At 46.6% G+C, this 23,286-nt stretch overlaps 2 protein-coding genes across 3 annotated transcripts in view; both read left to right on the top strand.

Annotated features, from left to right (window-relative positions):
• The window catches only part of LOC307208734 (uncharacterized protein), a 92,487-nt gene that overhangs the window by 19,460 nt on the left and 49,741 nt on the right, over positions 1-23,286 (top strand). The window lies entirely within an intron of this gene.
• LOC307209834 (uncharacterized protein) lies at positions 1,600-4,127 on the top strand (the record flags this gene model as incomplete). Its single annotated transcript, XM_079965198.1, has 2 exons — positions 1,600-1,639; positions 3,028-4,127. Exon 2 carries the CDS (start codon positions 3,624-3,626, stop codon positions 4,125-4,127), a length of 504 nt encoding a protein of 167 aa, XP_079821324.1. The 5' UTR covers positions 1,600-1,639; positions 3,028-3,623.

The raw sequence follows: 23,286 nt of genomic DNA, 5'->3' as shown, positions 1-23,286 counted from the left end.
TCACACCATTTGTTTTTATGTAAAACGCCTTTAACATAGTGCCAGGCCTTGAGTTTTGATAAGGAAGCAGCTGTATCAATCTTTATTTTAAAATTTTTATTCCATCAGGAGATGTCTGGGGGGTCCTGGATGAGGAGCAGCCATCAGAAGTCTGGCCAGAAAGAGGTGAGGAGCAAGAGAAGGAAAGGAAGTTGGGGGTTCAAGATGGAGCCAAGAAACAAGAGAGGAGAGAAACAGTGAAGCCAAGGGATGAACGCAGTGTTTCCCAAGAAGATGAAAATCAGATTAACAGGGTGGAGAAAAAACATGAATGTACTGTGTGCGGAAAGAGATTCTGTAGTCGCGCAGCCCTTACTATACATCAAAGAGTACACTCAGGTGAAAAACCTTATGAATGCATGGAGTGTGGAAAGAGCTTCAGAGACACTGGCCAGCTTAATGTGCATCAGAGAACTCATACAGGGGAGAAACCATATAAATGCCTGGAGTGTGGAAAGGGCTTCAAATTCAGTAGCCAACTTAATGTGCATCAGAGAACTCATACAGGGGAGAAACCTTATGAATGCATGGAGTGTGGAAAGAGATTCAGAAACAGTGACCACCTTACTTTGCATCAAAGAACTCATACAGGGGAGAAACCTTATAAATGCTGGGAATGTGGAAAGAGTTTCTTTGACAGTAGTACCCTTACTAAACATCAAAGAACTCACACAGGGGAAAAACCATATACATGCATGGAGTGTGGAAAGAGCTTCAATCAGAGTGCCTCCCTTAATGTGCATCGAAGATCTCATACAGGGGAGAAGCCTTATAAATGCATGGAGTGTGGAAAGAGCTTCAGTTGCAGCAAGTCTGTTAAAATGCACCATATAATTCACACACAGGAAAACCATAAAGGTAAAGGTAAAGGTACCCCTGCCCGTACGGGCATGTCTTGACAGACTGGGGTTGTGCGCCCATCCGGGTCACGTGGCCAGCGTGACATCGCTGCTCTGGCCAGAGCCAGAGCCAGAGCCGCACACGGAAACGCCGTTTACCTTCCCGCTGGTAAGCGGTCCCTATTTATCTACTTGCACCCGGAGGTGCTTTCGAACTGCTGGGACCGAGCAGCGGGAGCGCACCCCGCCGCAGGGATTTGAAAACCATATAAATCCATATAAATGCCTGGAGTGTGGAAAGAGCTTCAGCTACAGTGGCTACCTTACTAAACATCAAAGAACTCACACGGGGAAAACCATATGAATGCCTGGAGTGTGGAAAGAGCTTCAGTCAATGTTCCTCCCTTAATGTGCATCGACGAACTCATACGGGGGAGAAACCGTATAAATGTTTGAAATGCAGAAAAAGCTTCAGTGACTCCAACATCCTTCATGCACATAAGAGAATTCACACGGGACAAACCCTACAAATGTTTGGAGTGTGGAAAGAGCTACCACCACAGTAACCACCTTTCTCGACACCAGAGAACTCCTTCAGGGGACTAACCCTATGAAAGTTGATGTGTGTAAAGAGCTTCGGTTATAGTAGTTTCTTTACTGTGCATGAAAAACTCCTACCGGGGACAAACAATATACATTTTTGGGGTATGGAAAGAGCTTTCTTTAGTTGCAACAGCTGTCTAGTGATAAGTTGCCAATTTGTTGTTGTTGTTTAGTCGTTTAGTCGTGTCCGACTCTTCGTGACCCCATGGACCAGAGAATGCCAGGCAATCCTGGCCTCCACTGCCCCCCGCAGCTTGGTCAGACTCATGCTGGTAACCTCGAAAACACTATCCAACCATCTCGTCCTCTGTCGCCCCCTTCTCCTTGTGCCCTCCATCTTTCCCAACATCAGGGTCTTCTCCAGGGAGTCTTCTCTTCTCATGAGGTGGCCAAAGTACTGGAGCCTCAGCTTCACAATCTGTCCTTCCAGTGAGCACTCAGGGCTGATTTCCTTCAGAATGGAGAGGTTTGATCTTCTTGCAGTCCATGGGACTCTCAAGAGTCTCCTCCAGCACCATAATTCAAAAGCATCAATTCTTCGGCGATCAGCCTTCTTTATGGTCCAGCTCTCACTTCCATACATCACTACTGGGAAAACCATAGCTTTAACTATACGGACCTTTGTTGGCAAGGTGATGTCTCTACTTCTCAAGATGCTGTCTAGGCCTGTCATTGCCCTTCTCCCAAGAAGCAGGCGTCTTTTAATTTCGTGGCTGCTGTCACCATCTGCAGTGATCATGGAGCCCAAGAAAGTAAAATCTCTCACTGCCTCCATTTCTTCCCCTTCTATTTGCCAGGAGGTGATGGGACCAGTAGCCATGATCTTCGTTTTTTTGATGTTGAGCTTCAGACCATATTTTGCACTCTCCTCTTTCACCCTCAATAAAAGGTTCTTTAATTCCTCCTCACTTTCTGCCATCAAGGTTGTGTCATCTGCATATCTGAGGTTGTTGATATTTCTTCCGGCAATCTTAATTCCGGCTAGGGATTTATCCAGCCCAGCCTTTCGCATGATGAATTCTGCATATAAGTTAAATAAGCAGGGAGACAAAATGCAGCCTTGTCGTACTCCTTTCCCAATTTTGAACCAGTCAGTTGTTCCATATCCAGTTCTAACTGTAGCTTCTTGTCCCACATAGAGATTTCTCAGGAGACAGATGAGGTGATCAGGCACTCCCATTTCTTTAAGAACTTGCCATAGTTTGCCATGGTCGACACAGTCAAAGGCTTTTGCATAGTCAATGAAGCAGAAGTAAATGTCTTTCTGGAACTCTCTAGCTTTCTCCATAATCCAGCGCATGTTTGCAATTTGGTCTCTGGTTCCTCTGCCTCTTCTAAATCCAGCTTGCACTTCTGGGAGTTCTCGGTCCACATACTGCTTGAGCCTTCCTTGTAGAATTTTAAGCATAACCTTGCTAGCGTGAGAAATTAGTGCAATTGTGCGATAGTTGGAGCATTCTTTGGCACTGCCCTTCTTTGGGATTGGGATGTAGACTGATCTTCTCCAATCTTCTGGCCACTGCTGAGTTTTCCAAGTTGCCAATAGCCAGGTGCAAAATGTGTCGGGCGCCTGGCTAATTTTGTACACTGCCCCACATTGGTATTTAATTAAAATAAGACATGAACTTGAGAATTTCCCCTCTGATTTACCAATCTGTTCCTTTAGGCAAGCATTTCAGACTTTTGTTTTCAGACTACGTGCTCAGAATATTTAGAGGGACGTTATAAAAAATTATTGCAGAAGAGCTTCTTTGTATATGCTGTAACTAAGCAGTAGATCGCTACCAATATGCTCTATTCTGAACCAGGTTTATCCTTGTTTGATTATATAAGATACCCAATGCGTATAAACAGCTGCCCCTAAGTTGGGGGTTCAAGATGGAGCCAACAAACAAGAGAGGAGAGAAACAGTGAAGCCAAGGGATGAACACAGTGTTTCCCAAGCAGATGAAAATCAACTTAACAGGGTGGAGAAAAAACATGAATGTACTGTGTGCAGAAAGAGATCACTGTGCCACTTGAGAGACCTTTTGGATCAGGTGTTTAGAAATCTTGAACATAAGATAAAATTACTACAGCTGTAGTCGCTCAGCCCTTGCTAGACATCAAAGAGTACACTCAGATGAAAAACCTTATGAATGCATGGAGTGTGGAAAGGGCTTCGAATCCAGTAGCCAACTTAATGTGCATCAAAGAACTCATACAGGGGAGAAGCCTTATAAATGCATGGAATGTGGAAAGAGCTTCAGAAACAGTAGTCACCTTAATGAGCATCAAAGAACTGATACAGGGGAGAAGCCTTATAAATGCATGGAGTGTGGAAAGACTTTCAGTTGGAGTTCCTCCCTTAATGTGCATCAAAGAACTCATACAGGGGAGAAACCTTATAAATGCATGGAGTGTGAAAAGAGCTTCAGTTGCAGCAACTCTTTTAAAATGCATCATATAATTCACACACAGGAAAACCATATAAATCCATATAAATGCATGGAGTGTGGAAAGAGCTTCAGTGCCAGAAGCATCCTTATTAGACATCAAAGAACTCATACAGGGGAGAAACCATATGAATGCATGGAGTGTGGAAAGAGCTGTTCATTGAGGAGAACATGTTCATTGAGGAGAACATGGTGGACTGTAAAGATTTAATTGGGAATGACATCTAAAAACTGATCTGTGTGTGTGTGTGTAATATAGACTGATACTGTATTTTAATGCCATATTTATGTATATATTTCATATGACCATAATGGTCCAAACAATAAACATATACAGCTTGTAGGCTTTTGTAGATACAGTTACGTACAGATAGATGGAATGTATAGGCAAAAGTCAGTAACAAGAAAATACTATTTCTCATGCCTTAACATGTTAGAAGCTGACTGGTTACTGCTGCAGAATCCTATAGTAGTAGTAGTAGAAGTAGTAGTAGTAGTGAAAATAAAAAATAATACTAAGTTATTACTTATACCCCACTTATCTGGCTGGGCCTCCCAAGCCACTCTGGGTGGCTCCCAACAGAATATTAAAAACACAATAAAACATCAATTTATTATTTCCTTGACATCTGAAGGGAGGACATTTCATAGGATGGGTGCCACTACTGAGAAGGCTCTCTGCCTGGTTTCCTGTATCCTCACTTTTTGCAGTGAGGGAACCACCAGAAGGCCCTTGGAGGAGGGCCAATGGAGGTGGAGACGCTCCTTCAGGTATACTGGGCCGAGGCCATTTAGGGCTTTAAAGGTCAGCACTAACACTTGGAATTGTGGGAGTCAATGTAGGTCTTTCAGGACCGGTGTTATATGGTCTCAGCGGTCAGTCCCAGCTATATTTTTGTTCGTGGAAAAAAAATCCTGTGAGAAGCGGATAATAAATCCTCGGTGTGCACAATAAATATTTTTTGATTCCGTTACCTGGTTTTATTTGGATCTCTGGTCAGGAACTCCTTCATGAATTTCCACATCATGTGTGCTGCTCTAAGCCCGGAAACACACCATTTTGGAAAACTAATTTGTGAAATACATGTTTTGTGATGTACCAGATTTGCCCCAAAGGGCAGTCAACTTTAAAAAAAAATATTTGTGTGGCCTGCAAGTCATGCAAGGATTTGGAATCACTCGCACAAAAGGCTGCTGGTCCCTTCCTTCTCTTTCCCCACTTTCTGTACATGCAATAGCAAATTTTATTTTTATTTTTAATGCAGCAGTTTTGTGCAGGAGAGCTTCTCCCCACAAAGATGTGTTTTTTATTACTACAGACATTTGTATATTTCATTTATTACTGCCCTTTATTCAGCCAAAGTCCTGGTTGAAGAAGAATGTTTTCGCTCGGGACCTAAAGGCGCATAATGAAGGTGCCAGCCAAACCTCCCTGTGGAGAGCTTTCCACAAACGGAGCCACTGTAGAAAAGTCCCGATCTTGTTTTGTCACCTTCCACACATGGAGGAGGCACATGAAGAAGTGTCTTAGAGGGTGATATCCAGCCTGGGGCAATACTTGAGGTATTGTGATCCTGAGCTGTTAAGGCTTTATAGGTCAAAACCAGCACTTTGAATTGGGCTCAGAAACTAATTGGTTTCCAGTGTGGTTGGACCAGGATCAGTGTAATATGCTCACACAGTCTTGCTCCGGTGAGCAACCTGACTGCCAGATTCTGCAGCAGCTGAAGTTTCTGAAGCACCGCAGGCGCCACCTTCATGCCTTCAACAACAATGGGAAATAAGCAGGAAACTCGCTAAGGTAAAGGGACCCCTGATCATTAGGTCCAGTCGTGGCCGACTCTGGGGTTGCGGCGCTCACCTTGCTTTATTGGCCGAAGGAGGTGGCGTACAGTTTCCGGGTCATGTGGCCAGCATGACTAAGCCGCTTCTGGCGAACCAAGAGCAGCGCACGGAAACGCCATTTACCTTCCCGCTGGAGTGGTACCTATTTATCTACTTGCACTTTGACGTGCTTTTGAACTGCTAGGTTGGCAGGAGCAGGGACCGAGCAACGGGAGCTCAGCCTGTCGTGGGGATTTGAACCACCGGCCTTCTGATCAGCAAGCCCTAGGCTCTGTGGTTTAGAGCACAGCGCCACCCGTGTCCCTTTTTGGGAAACCCTCTAGGAAGAGACAGTAGAACAATAGAAATACTGGAATTAAAGGATTTGTTCAACTCAAAGCTCCCCTCCCTTCTCCATTCGAATGCATTGGCTAAAATGAGTTCAAAGACCCTAGGTGGTTAGATAGCTCCCCAAGCTCCAACAAGGAACTGGCCACACACTGTCAAGGAACCCAGACACCCCTCGCCTTAAGGACAGGTGTGACAGACAGCAGAGCCAGGCCAGAGTCTGCTGGTGCAGTCTCCCTGAAATTCTGTCAGAGTGAAGGAGCCTGTCACCGATTGGCTACAAAGTCACAAAAAGGGGAGGATAAAAAGGGAGAGAGAGAGAGAGAGAGAGATAGGGCTACGGGTCAGGTGAAGAGATGGGGCTTGATTTGAGAAGATAGGGATGGATTTGAGAAGAGAGAGGGCTTATGGTCAGGTTAAGACAGGGGTCCTCAAACTACGGCCCACAGGCCGGATCAGGCCCGCCAAGGTCCTAAATTCAGTTCTCGCTGCTGCTGCTGCTGGCTGTCTGGCTTCTGGTGCTGTGGGGGTCCCAGGCCAGACGTGGAGACGGCGGAGCAGGAAATGGCGGCGGCCAGGAGGCCTTGTGCGCAGGCGGTTCAGGCGGAAGGCAGCACCGCTGCTGGGGTCCCTCGCGGCTCAGTCGCCGCCCCTCCAGGTCTCCCACTTCCCCACCACTCTCCTTCCCATCTCGCAAGCCCCCGCGCATACCCCACCCACCCAGCATGCGCGTCTCGCCTTTGCAACCTGCCACTGTTGGAGGAGTTCGGAATGTTGTCAAGAAAAGCTCAGCCTCTCTTTCTCTGCGCACCGGCGCCAGTCTGCTCATGTGAGGCCGCCCTTTTTGCAAGTTTCCCCTGTCCTTTTTTTTTATGGCGGGGGTGTGGGGGTGTGTGAGGAGAATTCAGCTCCATGCCTTGGTAGCCTTTGCAAGTTTTAACTTCTTCTGGAAGGGGTTGGCTCTCTCCACGGAGAGATCCCTGAAGGGCTGCAGGTTGGCAAGAGCGGGCAGGTGCCACCCAGCACTACCATTTTAATCTCTGGGGTGGCGGAAGAAGCCGGGGTGGGGTGGAACTGTCTATTTCCAGCCCCTGCAAGTTCCAAAGCAGAGAAACCTTTGGAAAAGTGCTGCTACCTCCTGAATTTGACACACAAACACCCCACTCTGCTTTCTCCCTTCCTAAGCCCCTCTCTCTTATCTTCCTCTCACTTTCCAGGCTTGCCCTTTCACTGCCATTCCCACTGCTCCCACGTTTTGCAGGTTTTTTTGGGGGGGGGTTGGGGTTGGGGAGAGAGAAACGCCCGCCCATGATTATTTAGCTGATTCTCTCCTGACCAACATAAATTAGCAGGCCCATACTTCCCATTGAAATATTTATAGAGTGGTACCTCGGGTTAAGAACTTAATTCGTTCCAGAAGTCCGTTCTTAACCTGAAACTGTTCTTAACCTGAAGCACCACTTTAGCTAATGGGGCCTCCCGCTGCCACCGCGCGGTTTCTGTTCTCACCCTGAAGCAAAGTTCTTAACCCAAGGTACTATTTCTGGTTAGCAGAGTCTGTAACCCGAAGCGTCTGTAACCTGAAGCGTCTGTAACCCAAGGTACCACTGTAAGTTTATGTTGATTAAAATCATTTTTCATTTTAAATATTGTATGGCTTCCCCCCGTCTCGCCCGGCCCCAAGCTGCCCCTTCGCGGGGCAGGAGGAGGAGCCGCTGCTGCCTCCAGGACGCCTATGTGGGTGTCGCCGCTGCTCAGGAGCCTCTGAGTGCGTGCAGAGTGCAGACCGAGCAAGGCAGCGAGGGCATCCCTGGGCGCAGCCGCCTGTGTGGCAAGAGCCGGGCTGGGGTCCGGGTGGGGTGGAGAAGGGCTTCCTGCAGCAACAGTGCAGGCCAAGCTGAGCCGGGCAGACGAGGGGCAGCTGCAGAGGTCTGTGGAGAGAGTCATCGGCATCTTCCAGGCTCTCATAGGCGAAGTATTGGGGCTCCTGGAGGGCCCGGCAGCTGGGGAGGGAAGGCTCCTTGACCCACTGGGACACCGAGGGAAATCGAGCCTTTTCAGCGGAGGCAGACATCACTTGACGCTCATGGAAACTGAATTGCATTTGCTGTCTTAATTATTTTGCAGCACATTCACTCAATTTGGCAAGTTCCTGTGTCATAGGCAAACTTGGCTTCCTCTGCCCCTAACTCTAGATCCTTTATGAGCAAGTTTAAAAGGCACAGTTTCCACTTTCTATACCTCCAGTGGGAAAACTCCATCTTTCACTACCATTTAGCCAATTCCTCCTTTGCCTTTAATCCACATTGTTTGAACTGCAAGTCATTAGCTATAACACGCAATGTGCATAGGAATTCGTTCATTATTCCCCCCCCCCAAAAAAAAAATATAGTCCGGCCCACAACAGTGTCTGAGGGACAGCGCACCGGCCCAATGTTTAAAAAGTTTAAGGACCCCTGGCTTAGAGAGTGGGTAACTGAGGAAAAGTGACCCTCATGAACCAAGGTATTAATGGGTGAAGGAAGCTGTATGGTGTTAAAAGTATTTTGTGGCAGAGAGCAGTCCAGAATCAGAGGCAGAAGAGGAGGCTGGAGAGGAGCCAAGAGGCAGAGATGAGTCAGGCTGGTGACTAAGTTAGGGGGTCTCCCCCTCCTGCTCTGACCGGCTCCCCTCCCCCTTGATCTCTCAGAATCTGCAAAGGGATGAAGAGGGTGGAGCACAGGCAGATAAGGCGAAGAAATCTCAGGTTGCTTGGGAGAGGAGCAGACTTAGGGAGCCTGTGGGAGACAGCTGAATGCTTCTCCATGAAAGGAGCAGCAAATCCTGGCTTATAGAAAGCAGTGGCGTAGCGTGGGGGGGGTGCAGGGGGGCCCGGCCGCACCGGGCGCAACATCTGGGGGTTAGGGGGCGCAAATCCACGGGTTAGGGGCGCAAATCCACAGGTTAGGGGGTGCAAATTACTTGCCTTGCCCCGGGTGCTGACAACCCATGCTACGCCACTGATAGAAAGCCAGCATGTCAGGGAACAGATGAGGACAGAACCTTTTCCCCTCGAATTTGTGGCAACTGCCAAGAGGGCAAATCCTATGCTAGGGGTTATTAAGAACCTAAGAATGACTCTGTTGGATCAACCAGGTGCAGAATGGCTGGGACAACCCAGTCAGATGGATGGGGTACAATAAATAAATGATTATTGTTAGTATTAGTATTTGCTTCCACTGCAATAGCTGTCAATGTTTCCCTTTTTTTAAGGGAAATTCCCTTATTCCGAATAGGATTCCTCGCAAGAAAAGGGAAAGGTTGACAGCTATGACCTGAAGTGGCTGCCTCAGTCTGCCTCATGGACTGTAGAGTTATTCTTAGTAATAATAATAATAATAATAATTTATTATTTATACCCCGCCCATCTGGCTGAGTTTCCCCAGCCACTCTGGGCGGCTCCCAATCAGTGTTAAAAACAATACAGCATTACATATTAAAAACTTCCCTGAACAGGGCTGCCTTAAGATGTCTTCTGAATGTCAGGTAATTCTTTATCTCTTTGACATCTGGTGGGAGGGCGTTCCACAGGTCGGGCGCCACTACCGAGAAGGCCCTCTGCCTGGTTCCCTGTAGCCTCACTTCTCGCAATGAGGGAACCGCCAGAAGGCCCTTGGCGCTGGATCTCAGTGTCCGGGCTGAACGATGGGGGTGGAGATGCTCCTTCAGGTATACAGGACCGAGGCCGTTTAGGGCTTTAAATTCTTAGGTTCCCAATAACCCCTAACATAGAATTTGCCCTTTTCACAGTTGCCACAAATTTAAATTCCAGGGACCAAGGGAGAAAGGTTTTGTTTTCCCCTGTTCCCTGGCAAGCTAGCTTTCTATAAGCAAGGAGCTACTGCTTCTTTCATGGAGAGGCATTCAGCTATTTTACACACACCTGAGATCACCCGCCTTTCCTGCTCTATCTCTGAAGGATGCCAAAAAGAGGCAGCTCCCTCCCTGTTTGGTCTTCAATGGTTAACAGCAGCAACAGCATCTGAGCCCACATTCCTAGAGCAGAAGATTGCAAAGAGGAGGAGAGGGTATGTGCCCCTTTCCTCTTCCGCAGATCTGAAAGGGGGGGAAATGCAAAGTGTTCCACGTGAGTTTCTTCTTGCTTTCGCAGAGATGCTGAAGGCGGCCGCAGGGAGGGAAATGCAAGATTAAGGCAAATAATTCCGCGTGCTGGGGAAAGCAGGACTCCCGCAAGAGCTCTTCCCCTAAGCGAATTATTAGGCTCATTGGAGAGATGCGCTCCGTGCACTGAGAGAGCCAGGTAGGTTAATCACTCTGCAGGTAAGCATCCCTCCATGATCTCCCCCCAACCTACAACAGCTTCTTGTTTCCTGTGTTGGGGACCTTATTTAGGGAAGCTTTTAATGTTTGATGTATTACAGTATTTTAATATTTTTTGGGAAGCCGCCCAGGGTGGCTGGGGAAGCCCAGCCAGATGGGCGGGGTATAAATAATTAATAAATTATTATTATTATTATTATTATTATTATTATTATTATTATTATTATTATTATTCACTAGTAATCTGCAATCATTTCTTTATGCTGCATAAATTAAGGTTGCCACTTTCCACATCTCTCTCTTTGCTCCTGTGCCTTCAAAAGACTCCAGAAAGGCATAAACGAAGCTTTTCCACAAATGGGAAGGGGGACGGGGTTGGGAGTGTCATGTGTAACAGAGACATGGTTGGATGAAGCAGACGGGCCTGTCCTTGCCGCTGCTTGTCCACCTGGCTTCTCTTACGCACAGCAACCCAGATCATGTGGGTGGGGAGGGGGGGTTGCAGTGATTTTTAGGAAGTCATTAGTCTGCACTAGGCGTCCTGTTGGGAAGACCCAGTTCTCTGAGTGCATGTTCTAGAAGTTGGGCAATAGGGGCAGTACAGGATTCCTTTTGGTGTACTGACCTCCCCACTGCACCAAGGATTCCCTGCCCGAGCTGCTTCAGGTTGTGGTGAATGTTCTCTTGGAAACACCTAATTTGGTTGTCCTAGGGGATTTTGACATCCACGCCAATACAACCTTACAAGGGGCTGCTCGGGACTTCGTGGAAACTATGGCCTCCATGGGGCTGTCCCTGAATAAGTCTGGCCCAACTCATAGCCTTAGACCTGGTGTTCACCTCTATGCATGTTGGTGATCTGACACTAATAAAAGTGAAACAAAAGAAGTGCAATGGTCAGATCACTTCCTGGTGCAACTGGACTTCTCCGCGACCCTTCCCCTCTGCAGGGCAGTGGGGCCTATTTGGATGGTCCGTCCCCGCCACTTAATGGATCCAAATGGTTTCCAGAGAGTGGTAGGGGATGCTTTATCCCATGTTGATGGCCTTTCAGCTGATTCCCTGGTGGCCCGCTGGAATGTGGAGTTAACCAGAGCTATTGACTGTTTGGCTCTGAAGCGCTCTCTCCAATTGCATGGAGCCCGGACAGCCCCGTGGTTTTCCACGGATCTGAGGGCAATGAAACAATCACTGAGATGGCTAGAGTGCCGGTGGCGGATGACTCATTCTGCATCTGACCGCACATGGGTTAGAGCTCAATGTGGAGCCTACCAAGTGGTGATAGTGACGGTGAAGAAGACCACCGCCTTTATTGCATCTGCAGAAAACAGCAGCAGGAGACACTTTCAGGTGGTGCGCAATTTAGCGGAACCACCTGCTCCATTGGGGCCCAGTACGGGCTACATGATCTCCTGCAATGATTTTGCAGTTTTTTGCAGAAAAAGGTGCTCAGATTCGGGAAGAGGTAGACTCCACCGTGGGAGCAGGGCCGGGGCGGGAGAGTGCTAGAGTTCCGTCTAGTCAAGTTGCGTGGGATCAGTTCCAATCTGTTACCTTTGAGGATGTGGACAGGCTGCTTGGACGAGTGAAACCAACCACCTCCTTGATCCTTGCCCAGACAGGCTTGTAAAAGCTAGCCGGGAAGGGCTGGGCAATGGGCTTTGCGGAGTGCTGAATGCTTCTCTCTGTGAGGGAGCCTTCCCAGACTCACTGAAAGAGGCGGTTATCAAATAACTTTAAAAAACCATCTTTAAATGCGGCCAATATGGCCAGCTATCACCCAGTCTCAAATCTTCCATTCTTGTGCGAGGTGATTGAGCGAGTGGTTGCTGAACAACTCCAGGCACGCCTGGAAGAAGCGGACCATTTGGATCCCTTCCAGTCGGGATTCAGGTCTCATGACGGGACTAAAACTGCCTTCGTCGCACTGGTTGATGATCTCTGGCGGGCTAGGGACAAAGGTGAGAGCTGTTTCCTAGTTCTGCTGGCTCTCTCAGCGGCTTTTGATACCATCGACCATAACATCCTTCTGGACCGTCTAGAGGGGCTGGGGGCACTGTCATACAGTGGTTCTGCTCCTTCCTCCTGGGCCATGTCCAGAAAGTGGTGGTGGGGATGAGTGTTCAGACCCCTGGGCTCTCATTTGTGGGGTGCCTCAGGGTTCTGTCCTCTCCCCCATGCTTTTCAACATCTACATGCAGCCGCTAGGAGAGATCATCATGGGGTTTGGGCTAGGTGTTCATCAGTATGTGGATGATACCCAGCTCTATCTCTCTTTCAAATCAGAGCCAGTGAAGGCAGTGAAGGTCCGGTGTGTCTGGAGGCTGTTGGAGGATGGATGGTGGCCAACAGATTGAGGTTGAATCCTGACAAGACAGAAGTACTGTTTTGGGGGGACAGGAGGCGGGCAGGTGTAGAGGACTCCCTGGTCCTGAATGGGGTAACTGTGCGCAGCTTGCGAGTCATTTTGGACTCACAGCTGTCCATGGAGGCACAGGTTAATTCTGTGTCCAGGTCAGCTGTCTACCAGCTCCATCTGGTACGTAGGCTGAGACCCTATCTGCCTGCGGACTGTCTCGCCAGAGTGGTGCTAATCCAAAATGCGGCAGCTACACTGGTGACTGGGAATGGTGACTGAGAACGGCTGCCAAGACCACATAACACCGGTCTTGAAAGACCTACATTGTCTCCCAGCACGTTTCCGAGCACATTTCAAAGATGTCTTCTAAAAGTCAGATAGTTGTTTATTTCCTTGACATCTGATGGGATGGCATTCCACAGGGCGGGTGCTACTACCAAGAAGGCCCTCTGCCTGGTTCCCTGTATCCTCACTTTTTGCAGTGAGGGAACCTGCAGGAGGCCCTCGGAGCTGGACCTCAGTGTCTGGGCTGAATGATGGGGGTGGAGACGCTTCTTCAGGTATACTGGGCCGAGGCCATTTAGGGCTTTAAAGGTCAGCACCAACACTTTGAATTGTGCTTGGAAATGTAGTGGGAGACAATGTATGTCTTTCAGGACAGGTGTTATGTGGTCTCAGTGGCCAGTCCCAGCTATATTTTTGTGCGTGGGGAAAAATCGTGTGACACGAGCCCTACCTCTGTGCACAATAAATATTTTTTTATTCCGTTACCTAGTTTTATTTTGATCTCCGGTCAGGATCTCCTTCATGAATTTCCACATCATGTGTGCTATTCTAAGGCAGTAAACCAAGGTCCCTCGTGGGGGTTTGTTTCCCTCTGTACATGCACCATTTTAGATGCACACTTGGAAAGGACTCGGTTTGATTCAAAATAGGTAAAGGTAAAGGGACCCCTGACCATTAGGTCCAGTCATGGCCGACTCTGGGGTTGCGGCGCTCATCTCACTTTACTGGCCAAGGGAGCCGGCGTACAGCTTCCGGGTCATGTGGCCAGCATGACTAAGACGCTCCTGGCGAACCAGAGCAGCACACAGAAACGCCGTTTACCTTCCTGCCGGAGCTGTACCTATTTATCTACTTGCACTTTGACGTGCTTTCGAACTGGTAGGTTGGCAGGAGCAGGGACCGAGCAATGGGAGCTCACTCCGTCGCGGGGATTCAAACCGCCGACCTTCTGATTGGCAAGTCCTAGGCTCTGTGGTTTAACCTACAGTGCCATCCGTGCCCCAATCCAAAATAGCTAATCCTAATTCGAGACTCTGTCACGTATTATGTCATTTGAAAATATTTAAAGCACTCATCTTTTTACAGCCCCTGGACCTCTCTTCTCAGCTGATTTCATTTTTTTTTTTATAATAATTTTTATTAATTTTCCACACAAATAATAAAGAACAATATAAAACAGTACAACTTCAAGCTCATCGGTTCATACCCTTCTTTCTTTGACTTCCCCATACCTCCCCATCCCTGCATCCTTGTTTAATAATTCTTTCGCAACCCTTAGTTCCATTATCTTAATTCCCTTTCATAAAAATTTCTTAAGTTTTTTTGTTTACTGCTGCAATTCTTTACTTCTTACCCCCTGACATCTTAACATTCCTCAATTTTGCAATTATTTTTAAGATATATTTTGAATTTCTTCCAGTCCTCTTCCACTGTCTCTTTCCCCTGGTCCCGGATTCTGCCCGTCATCTCGGCCAGTCCCATAAAGTCAATCACCTTTGTTTGCCATTCTTCCAGAGTAGGTAGTTCTTGCGTCTTCCAATACTTTGCCAGTAGAATTCTTGCTGCTGTAGTGGCATACATAAAGAAAATCCTATCCTTCCTTGACACCACTTGGCCCACCATGCCCAAAAGGAAAGCCTCTGGTTTCTTAGGAAAAGTCCACTTAAGGACCTTCTTAATTTCATTATAGATCATTTCCCAGAAAGCTTTAACCTTTGGGCAGGTCCACCAGAGGTGGTAGAAAGTGCCTTCAGTCTCATTACATTTCCAACACTTATTACTAGGCAAATGATATATTTTTCCAAGCTTGACTGGGGTCATGTACCACCGGTAAATCATTTTCATAATATTTTCCTTTAAGGCATTACATGCAGTAAATTTAATACCGGTGGTCCATAACTGTTCCCAGTCAGCAAACATAATATCATGACCGATATCTTGTGCCCATTTAATCATAGCTGATTTCACCATTTCATCCTGTGTATTCCATTTTAACAGCAAGTTATACATTTTTGATAAGTTCTTAGTATTGGGTTCCAGCAATTCTGTTTCTAATTTTGACTTCTCTTTCTGAAATCCTATTTTCCTGTCCTGTTTAAACGTCTCATTTATCTGATGGTAGTGCAACCAATCTCGAACCTTAGGCTTTAGTTTCTCATAACTCTGAAGTTTCACCCTTTCGCCATCGTATTCTAAAATCTCATGATATTTTGGCCATTTAGAATCCATATTAAGCTTTTTTACTTCCCTAGCTTCCATTGGTGACACCCACCTAGGGGTTTTACTTTCCAACAAATCTTTATATCTAATCCAAACGTTATACAATGCTTTCCTTACAATATGGTTTTTGAAACTTTTATACACCTTTACCTTGTCGTACCATAAGTATGCATGCCAACCAAAACTATTGTCATACCCTTCCAGATCCAAAATATCAGTATTCTCAAGAAGTAGCCAGTGTTTCAACCAGCAGAAAGCTGCTGATTCATAATAAAGTCTTAAGTCCGGCAGGGCAAACCCCCCTCTATCCTTTGCATCAATTAAAATCTTAAATTTAATTCTGGGCTTTTTGCCCTGCCAGACAAATTTTGATATGTCTTTCTGCCACTTCTTGAAACAGTCCATCTTGTCCACAATCTGCAACGTCTGGAATAAGAACAGCATTCTAGGCAATACATTCATCTTAATAGTAGCGATTCGGCCTAACAAGGAAAGTTTCAGCCTTGACCATATTTCCAGATCCTTTTTAACTTCTGACCAACATTTTTCATAATTATCCTTAAATAAGTTCACATTCTTGGATGTTAAGTTTACCCCCAGGTATTTTACCCTTTTTGTTATTTCCAAGCCTGTTTCATTCTGAAAACTCTCTCTTTCTTCCATTGTTAAATTTTTTTCCAACACTTTCGTTTTTTGTCTATTCAATTTAAAACCTGCTACTTGCACTTTGACGTGCTTTCGAACTGGTAGGTTGGCAGGAGCAGGGACCGAGCAATGGGAGCTCACTCCGTCGCGGGGATTCAAACCGCGACCTTCTGATTGGCAAGTCCTAGGCTCTGTGGTTTAACCTACAGTGCCACCCGCGTCCCAATCCAAAATAGCTAATCCTAATTCGAGACTCTGTCACGTATTATGTCATTTGAAAATATTTAAAGTACACTTTTTTTTTGCAGCCGCTGGACCTCTCTTCTCAGCTGATTTCACAAAATAGGTGCATCTTGATTTTTTTTCTAATTCTGATTTCAACCAGGATCTTTGAAACGTTTGCAGTTCCTTGCCTCTCAATGCCGCCTGCCTTTTAGAATTTATAACTATGGCAACCCCTTTGTAAGCCGCCTTGGCTCTCTGCCTTGGAAAAAGGCGGGGTATAAATAAGTAGAATACCACAGGTGAGGATAAAGCTGCTCTTGAACTCGGATCTTGCTTGGAGCACCTGCGGGGGGGGGCGGGGATTCTGTCCTGGGGGCGCCGCTGGCCTGATCCTGCAGCCGGGTTTCCCTTTTCTGCTTCAGAGCCGGAGACCAGCCGGGCTCCCTCTCTGCCCGGAGCAGCCAAGAGGCTCCTGCCCCGCGGCTCCGCAAGGGTTAACTGCGGCGACAGAGCTTCGATTCCTAGAGAGGAAGGGAAGACTGGCGAGAGAGGAGGCGCTTCCGCTTCCTGTTCCGCTTCCCCGGGTTGATGCTGTCCTCCCTGGAGGCGGGTAACTGGGGGGAGGGGGCCGAGCCGGGGGCGGAACTGGGGGGCGAGAGGGAGGGCGCCGCGTCCCTCCTGGGCGGCGGGGAAAGGTCGTCCTCTCCTGGGAGGGGAAGCGGGAGGCCGAAGCGACGCTGCTCGCTGGCCTTCGCCGGCCTCTGGCCTCATCCTGCGGCCTTTTCTCCCGCTCCTCTGTCCAGAGAAAGCAGAAGGAGCGCCCAGCAAAGGCCGCAGGGCAGGGAATGGGGAGGAATGGCAGGGAGTGAACAGGGAGCCGGGAGAGTCTCCTGCCAGCCAGGGAGGAGCAGGAGGAACAAGAATTACGATTATTCTATTCCTTCATACCCCGCCCATTTAGCTGGGCTTCCCCAGCCACTGGGTGGCTCCCAACAGAAAATTAAAAGCAGAATAAAAGAGGAAACATTAAAAGCTTTCCTCAACAGGGCTGTCTTCAGATGTCTTCTAAAAGTCAGATAGGTGTTTATTTCCTTGACATCTGAAGGGAGGGCTTTCCACAGGGCGGGTGCCACTACCGAGAAGGCCCTCTGCCTGGTTCCCTGTAATTTGGCTTCTTGCCGCGAGGGAACTGCCAGAAAGCCCTTGGAGCTGGACCTCAGTGTCCGGGCTGAACGATGGGGTGGAGATGCTCCTTCAGGTATACTGGGCCAAGGCTGTTTAGGGCTTTAAAAAAGGTGGGCCCCTGGGGATATACAGTGGTACCTCGGGTTACATACGCTTCAGCTTACAGTCTCCGCTAACCCAGAAATAGCACCTCAGGTTAAAAACTTTGCTTGAGGATTAGAACAGAAATCGTGCAGAAACAGTGGGAGGCTAAAGTGGTGCTTCAGGTTAAGAACAGTTCCAGGTTAAGAACGGACCTCCAGAACGAATTAAGTTCTTAACTTGAGGTACCAATATAACTAGCCATCTGCAGCTGTAGTAATTCTATCTGGGCCTCAGTGTCAGGACTGAGCGATGGGGCGGAGATGCTCCTTTAGGTATACATGCTGAGGCCATTTAGGGCTTTAAAGGTCAGCACCAACATTTTGAATTTTGCTCGGAAACATACTGGGAGCTAATGTAGATCTTTCAGGTCTTAGTTGGCTGCTGCTCCCAGTTACGAGTCTAGCTGCTGCATTCTGGATTTGATCTAGTTTCCGGGTCACCTTCAAAGGTAGCGCCCCATAGAGTGCAGAAGGAGCTGCATGCTCTATGGCAGGAGAGGATCCTCCTCAGTTAAGATTCTTTAGCATTTTATTGTATCGAAGGCCATAGGTCCACTGAAAATTAAACCACGAGAAAAAACTTTTCCTCTGCAAAATGTATGTACTAAACATATATCATTAAAAAAGGTGGGCCCCTGGGCGTATAACTGGCCATCTGCAGCTGTAGTAATTTTATCTTATGTTCAAGATTTCTAAACACCTGATCCAAAAGCTCTCTCAAGTGGCACAGTGATCCAATGGGAGCTAGAACACAACTAAAACCCACAAACCAATTTAGAAACCAGGATGCATAAAGCCATCATTGAAAAAAACATCCCTCTCCACTTCCCATTTTGCCTGCTGGGCAGCATGTTTGGTCTCCAAACACCTGAGGAAGGGGAGGAAGGAGGGAGTATGGGGTGGGACAAAACACCCATTTCCCCCAGTCTTAAATTTAGTTATCCAGATTTTCACGTCTTATTAAAAAACAAATAAACACTGAAGGTCAAATCTCCAGTTGCCCCATCTATCATTGGAGGGGGATCTGAGGAGAGATGGTTTCCACACCTTGCCTTGGAGTGCCTATAAAGAAGGGAATTGTTCTGTCCTTCCAGGGATCAGTGAGCTTTGACAGGTGTCCTTGAATTTCGCTGACGACAAGTGGGCCCTACAAGGACGTCATGGTGGAGGTTCGTGAGATGGTGACCTCTCAGGGTAAGGATCCTTTTCGCCTTCATTAATAGTTATAATAGGTATGGGTTCCTCAGTGGCTCGGAGTGCCTTCCTTCAGCTCCACTAAAGGAGGTCAAAGTGTTTGTTTTTCTCCCAAGTTAAAGGCCAGAAGCCTGGCTGAAAATAAATATTCTTGCTTCTCTGCTACAATTAGCCAGTGATGGCTTCTGGGTTGCCTCCCTGGGGGAGAGCATTCTTTAGGTGGGGAGCCAGCACTGAAAGACGCATTCTGTATTGCCTCTCTTTGCACCTCAGTTGGAGAGGGCACTGTGAGAAGGACCTCTGATGATGAGCGCAGGCTCTCGGTGGATTCATGAGAAGCAGCCATTGAGCTACATAAGTCAAAATCAGCACCTTGAACTGAAGTCAGGAACCCAGATATGCTCAGAGCCTCTTGCACCGGTCAGGACTCTGTAGTTTCTGAACGCTCTTCTAAAGCAGCCTGAAGTATAATGCATTGTGGCAATCTAACGTGGAGAATGGTAGAAAAAGCATACTAAAAATCTTCTGTGTGGGGGATCCTAATTTGTAGAATACTTGAGTATCTTGTTATTGTTATTGGTTTCTATTGATGTATTGGTTTGTTTGTTGCATATATAGAATATTCTGTTTCTTAATATATGAGGTTTGATTGCATTTTTATATATGCTGTAAGCCACCCAGAGTGGCTTGGGAAACCCAGCCAGACGCTTGGGATATAAATAAAATAAATGCTACTATTGTTATTATTCATTTTGGTTTTTCAACAAGCTCTTCAGAGCTAGACTTTCAAGCTTCTCTGAGTTGCAGTGCTGTATTATCAATGCTCAGGGGTGGCCTCACTTCTGCCCCCACAATGGGGGCTCAAAATCCATAAGGAGCATACCCCTGCAAGTTGGGTGGGGTGGTCCCCCCTCACCCCACCAGACCTCCAAGGGGTGCAGACGCCTCCCCCCATTCACTGACAAAGCTGAGTGGTGGAATGTCTGCCCTCTTGTGGACTTGCCCTTGTTGGGGGAGGATCCTTTTCTGGACTTGGCTGGAGGGGAGAGGACTCACAGAGCTTTGCTGCCCATTCCACTTCGCCCCTGGAAGCCGGGGAGACTAGCAGCAAAGCTAAGCCCATTTGGGGGTGACACCTGAGGCAGCCGCCTCACACAGGTCCATAGGCAGGCAGGCTCTGTTGATGTTATTGCCTGCTGGTTTAAATTGTGTTATTTATGGCTTGGTTAATCTTAGGGACTGCTCACCAGAACGTTTCTGATACAAATAACCCTTGATTAAATGGTCATATTTTATTAAAACCAGGTATCACACTATTTGTTTTTATGTAAAACGCCTTTAACATAGTGCCAGGCCTTGAGTTTTGATAAGGAAGCAGCTGTATCAATCTTTATTTTAAAATTTTTATTCCATCAGGAGATGTCTGGGGGGTCCTGGATGAGGAGGAGCCATCAGAAGTCTGGCCAGAAAGAGGTGAGGAGCAAGAGAAGGAAAGGAAGTTGGGGGTTCAAGATGGAGCCAACAAACAAGAGAGGAGAGAAACAGTGAAGCCAAGGGATGAACACAGTGTTTCCCAAGAAGATGAAAATCAACTTAACAGGGTGGAGAAAAAACATGAATGTACTGTGTGCGGAAAGAGATTCTGTAGTCGCTCAGCCCTTGCTAGACATCAAAGCGTACACTCAGGTGAAAAACCTTATGAATGCATGGAGTGTGGAAAGAGATTCAGTTACAGTGCCTACCTTACTATACATCAAAGAGTACACTCAGGTGAAAAACCTTATAAATGCATGGAGTGTGGAAAGGGCTTCGAATCCAGTAGCAAACTTAATGTGCATCAAAGAACTCATACAGGGGAGAAGCCTTATAAATGCATGGAGTGTAGAAAGAGCTTCAGAAACAGTAGCCACCTTAATGAGCATCAAAGAATTCATACAGGGGAGAAGCCTTATAAATGCATGGAGTGTGGAAAGAGCTTCAGTCAGACTTCCTCCCTTAATGTGCATCGACGAACTCATACAGGGGAGAAGCCTTATGAATGCATGAAGTGTGGAAAGAGATTCAGTTACAGTAGCCACCTTAATGAGCATCAAAGAACTCATACAGGGGAGAAACCTTATGAATGCATGGAGTGTGGGAAGAGCTTCAGTCAGAGTTCCTCCCTTAATGTGCATCGACGAACTCATACAGGGGAGAAGCCTTATGAATGCATGAAGTGTGGAAAGAGATTCAGTTACAGTAGCCACCTTAATGAGCATCAAAGAACTCATACAGGGGAGAAACCTTATGAATGCATGGAGTGTGGGAAGAGCTTCAGTACCAGAAGCATCCTTATTAGACATCAAAGAATTCATACAGGGGAGAAACCTTATGAATGCATGGAGTGTGGAAAGAGATTCAGTTACAGTGGCTACCTTACTTTGCATCAAGGAACTCATACAGGGGACAAACCTTATGAATGCATGGAGTGTGGGAAGAGCTTCAGAAATAGTGGCCACCTTAATGTGCATCAAAGAACTCATACAGGGGAGAAACCATATAAATGCTGGGAATGTGGAAAGAGCTTCAGAAAGAGTGGCCACCTTAATGTGCATCAAAGAACTCATACAGGGGAGAAACCATATAAATGCTGGGAATGTGGAAAGAGTTTCTTTGACAGTAGTACCCTTACTAAACATCAAAGAACTCATACAGGGGAAAAACCATATAAATGCATGGAGTGTGGAAAGAGCTTCAGTTGCAGCAAGTCTGTTAAAATGCATCATACAATTCACACACAGGAAAACCATATAAATCCATATAAATGCCTGGAGTGTGGAAAGAGCTTCAGTACCAGAAGCATCCTTATTAGACATCAAAGAACTCATACAGGGGGAAAACCATATGAATGCATGGAGTGTGGAAAGAGATTCAGAAACAGTGGCTACCTTACTTTGCATCAAAGAACTCATACAGGGGCGAAGCCTTATGAATGCATGGAGTGTGGAAAGAGATTCAGAAACAGTGGCTACCTTAATGTGCATCAAAGAACTCATACAGGGGAGAAACCTTATGAATGCTTGGAGTGTGGAAAGAGATTCAGAAACAGTGGCTACCTTACTTTGCATCAAAGAACTCATACAGGGGAGAAACCATATAAATGCTGGGAATGTGGAAAGAGTTTCTTTGACAGTAGTACCCTTACTAAACATCAAAGAACTCATACAGGGGAAAAACCATATAAATGCATGGAGTGTGGAAAGAGCTTCAATCAGAGTGCCTCCCTTAATGTGCATCGACGACTTCATACAGGTGAAAAACCTTATAAATGCCTGGAGTGTGGAAAGAGCTTCAGTGACTATAGTACCTTTACTAAACATCAAAGAACTCACAGGGGAGAAACTTTATAAATGCATGGGGTGTGGAAAGAGCTTCAGTCACAGCAGGTCCCTTAACATGCACCATAGAATTCACACAGGGGAGAATTTCTCACCTTAAATGACATGCATTTCTCACCTTAAATGACATCAGACACCTAGTACAGGGAACAAACCGCATGAACGCCTGGAGTGTGGAAAGAGGTTTGGTCACGGTAGCCTCCTTACTTTCAAAGAACTCACAGGGGAGAAACTTTATAAATGCTTGGAATGTAGAAAAAGCTTCAGTGACTCTAGCACCCTTCATGCACATAGGAGAATTCACACAGGGGACAAATCATATAAATGTTTGCAGTGTGGAAAGAGCTACCGCCGCAGTAATCACCTTTCTCGACACTGAGAAAAAACTCATTCAGGAGACTAACCCTATGAAAGCTGACGTGTGGAAAGAGCTTCTGTTACAGTGGTAAAAGCTGTTCTCCAATTGGAGCGCTCGCAGACCAGTGTTTCCTAATAGGGAGTTAGTAGCTCACTCTTTGACGATGTGCAGTTCTTCACCTTCATCCATGCACGAGGGCTTTTCCAGTACAGCAAGGAAGCAGCTTAAGGACCAAATACTTTGCTGTCGCAAAAGTTCAGGCTCAGTAAAACAGTTTTGGGAGTATGTATATCCATCTGGCTAGTGATAAGTCGCCAGTAGCCAGGTGCAAACTGTGGCGCCTGGCTAATTTTGAACACTGCCCCACATTGGTATTTAATTAAAATAAGACACGAACTTGAGAATTTCCCCTCTGATTTACCAATCTGTTCATTTAGGCAAGCATTTCTGACTTTTGTTTTCAGACTATGTGCTCAGAATATTTAGAGGGACGCTATAAAAAATTATCGCAGAACAGCATCTTTGTGTATGCCTTAACTAAGCAGTAGATCTCTACCAATATGTTCTCTCTATTGTGAACCAAGTTTATCCTTGATTTGTTATGTAAGATACCTGATGTGGATGATCAACTGAAAGTCACATATTTGTTGTCTCGTTTGAGAAATCTGTGACAAAGTTGCTGCCCAAAAATTGAGAATGTTCATTGAGGAGAACATGGTGGACAGTAAAGATTTAATTGGGAATGACATCTAAAAACTTATTTGTGTGTGTGTGTGTAATATAGACTGATACTGCATTTTAATGCCATATTTATGTATATATTTCATATGACCATAATGGTCCAAACAATAAACATATACAGCTTGTAGGCTTTTGTAGATACAGTT

The sequence above is a fragment of the Podarcis cretensis genome, assembly GCF_951804945.1.
Source record: "Podarcis cretensis genome assembly, chromosome: 2".
Classification (NCBI taxonomy): domain Eukaryota; kingdom Metazoa; phylum Chordata; class Lepidosauria; order Squamata; family Lacertidae; genus Podarcis; species Podarcis cretensis.
Note: the sequence above shows the minus strand (reverse complement) of the source record. Positions and strands in the feature narration are given on the sequence as shown.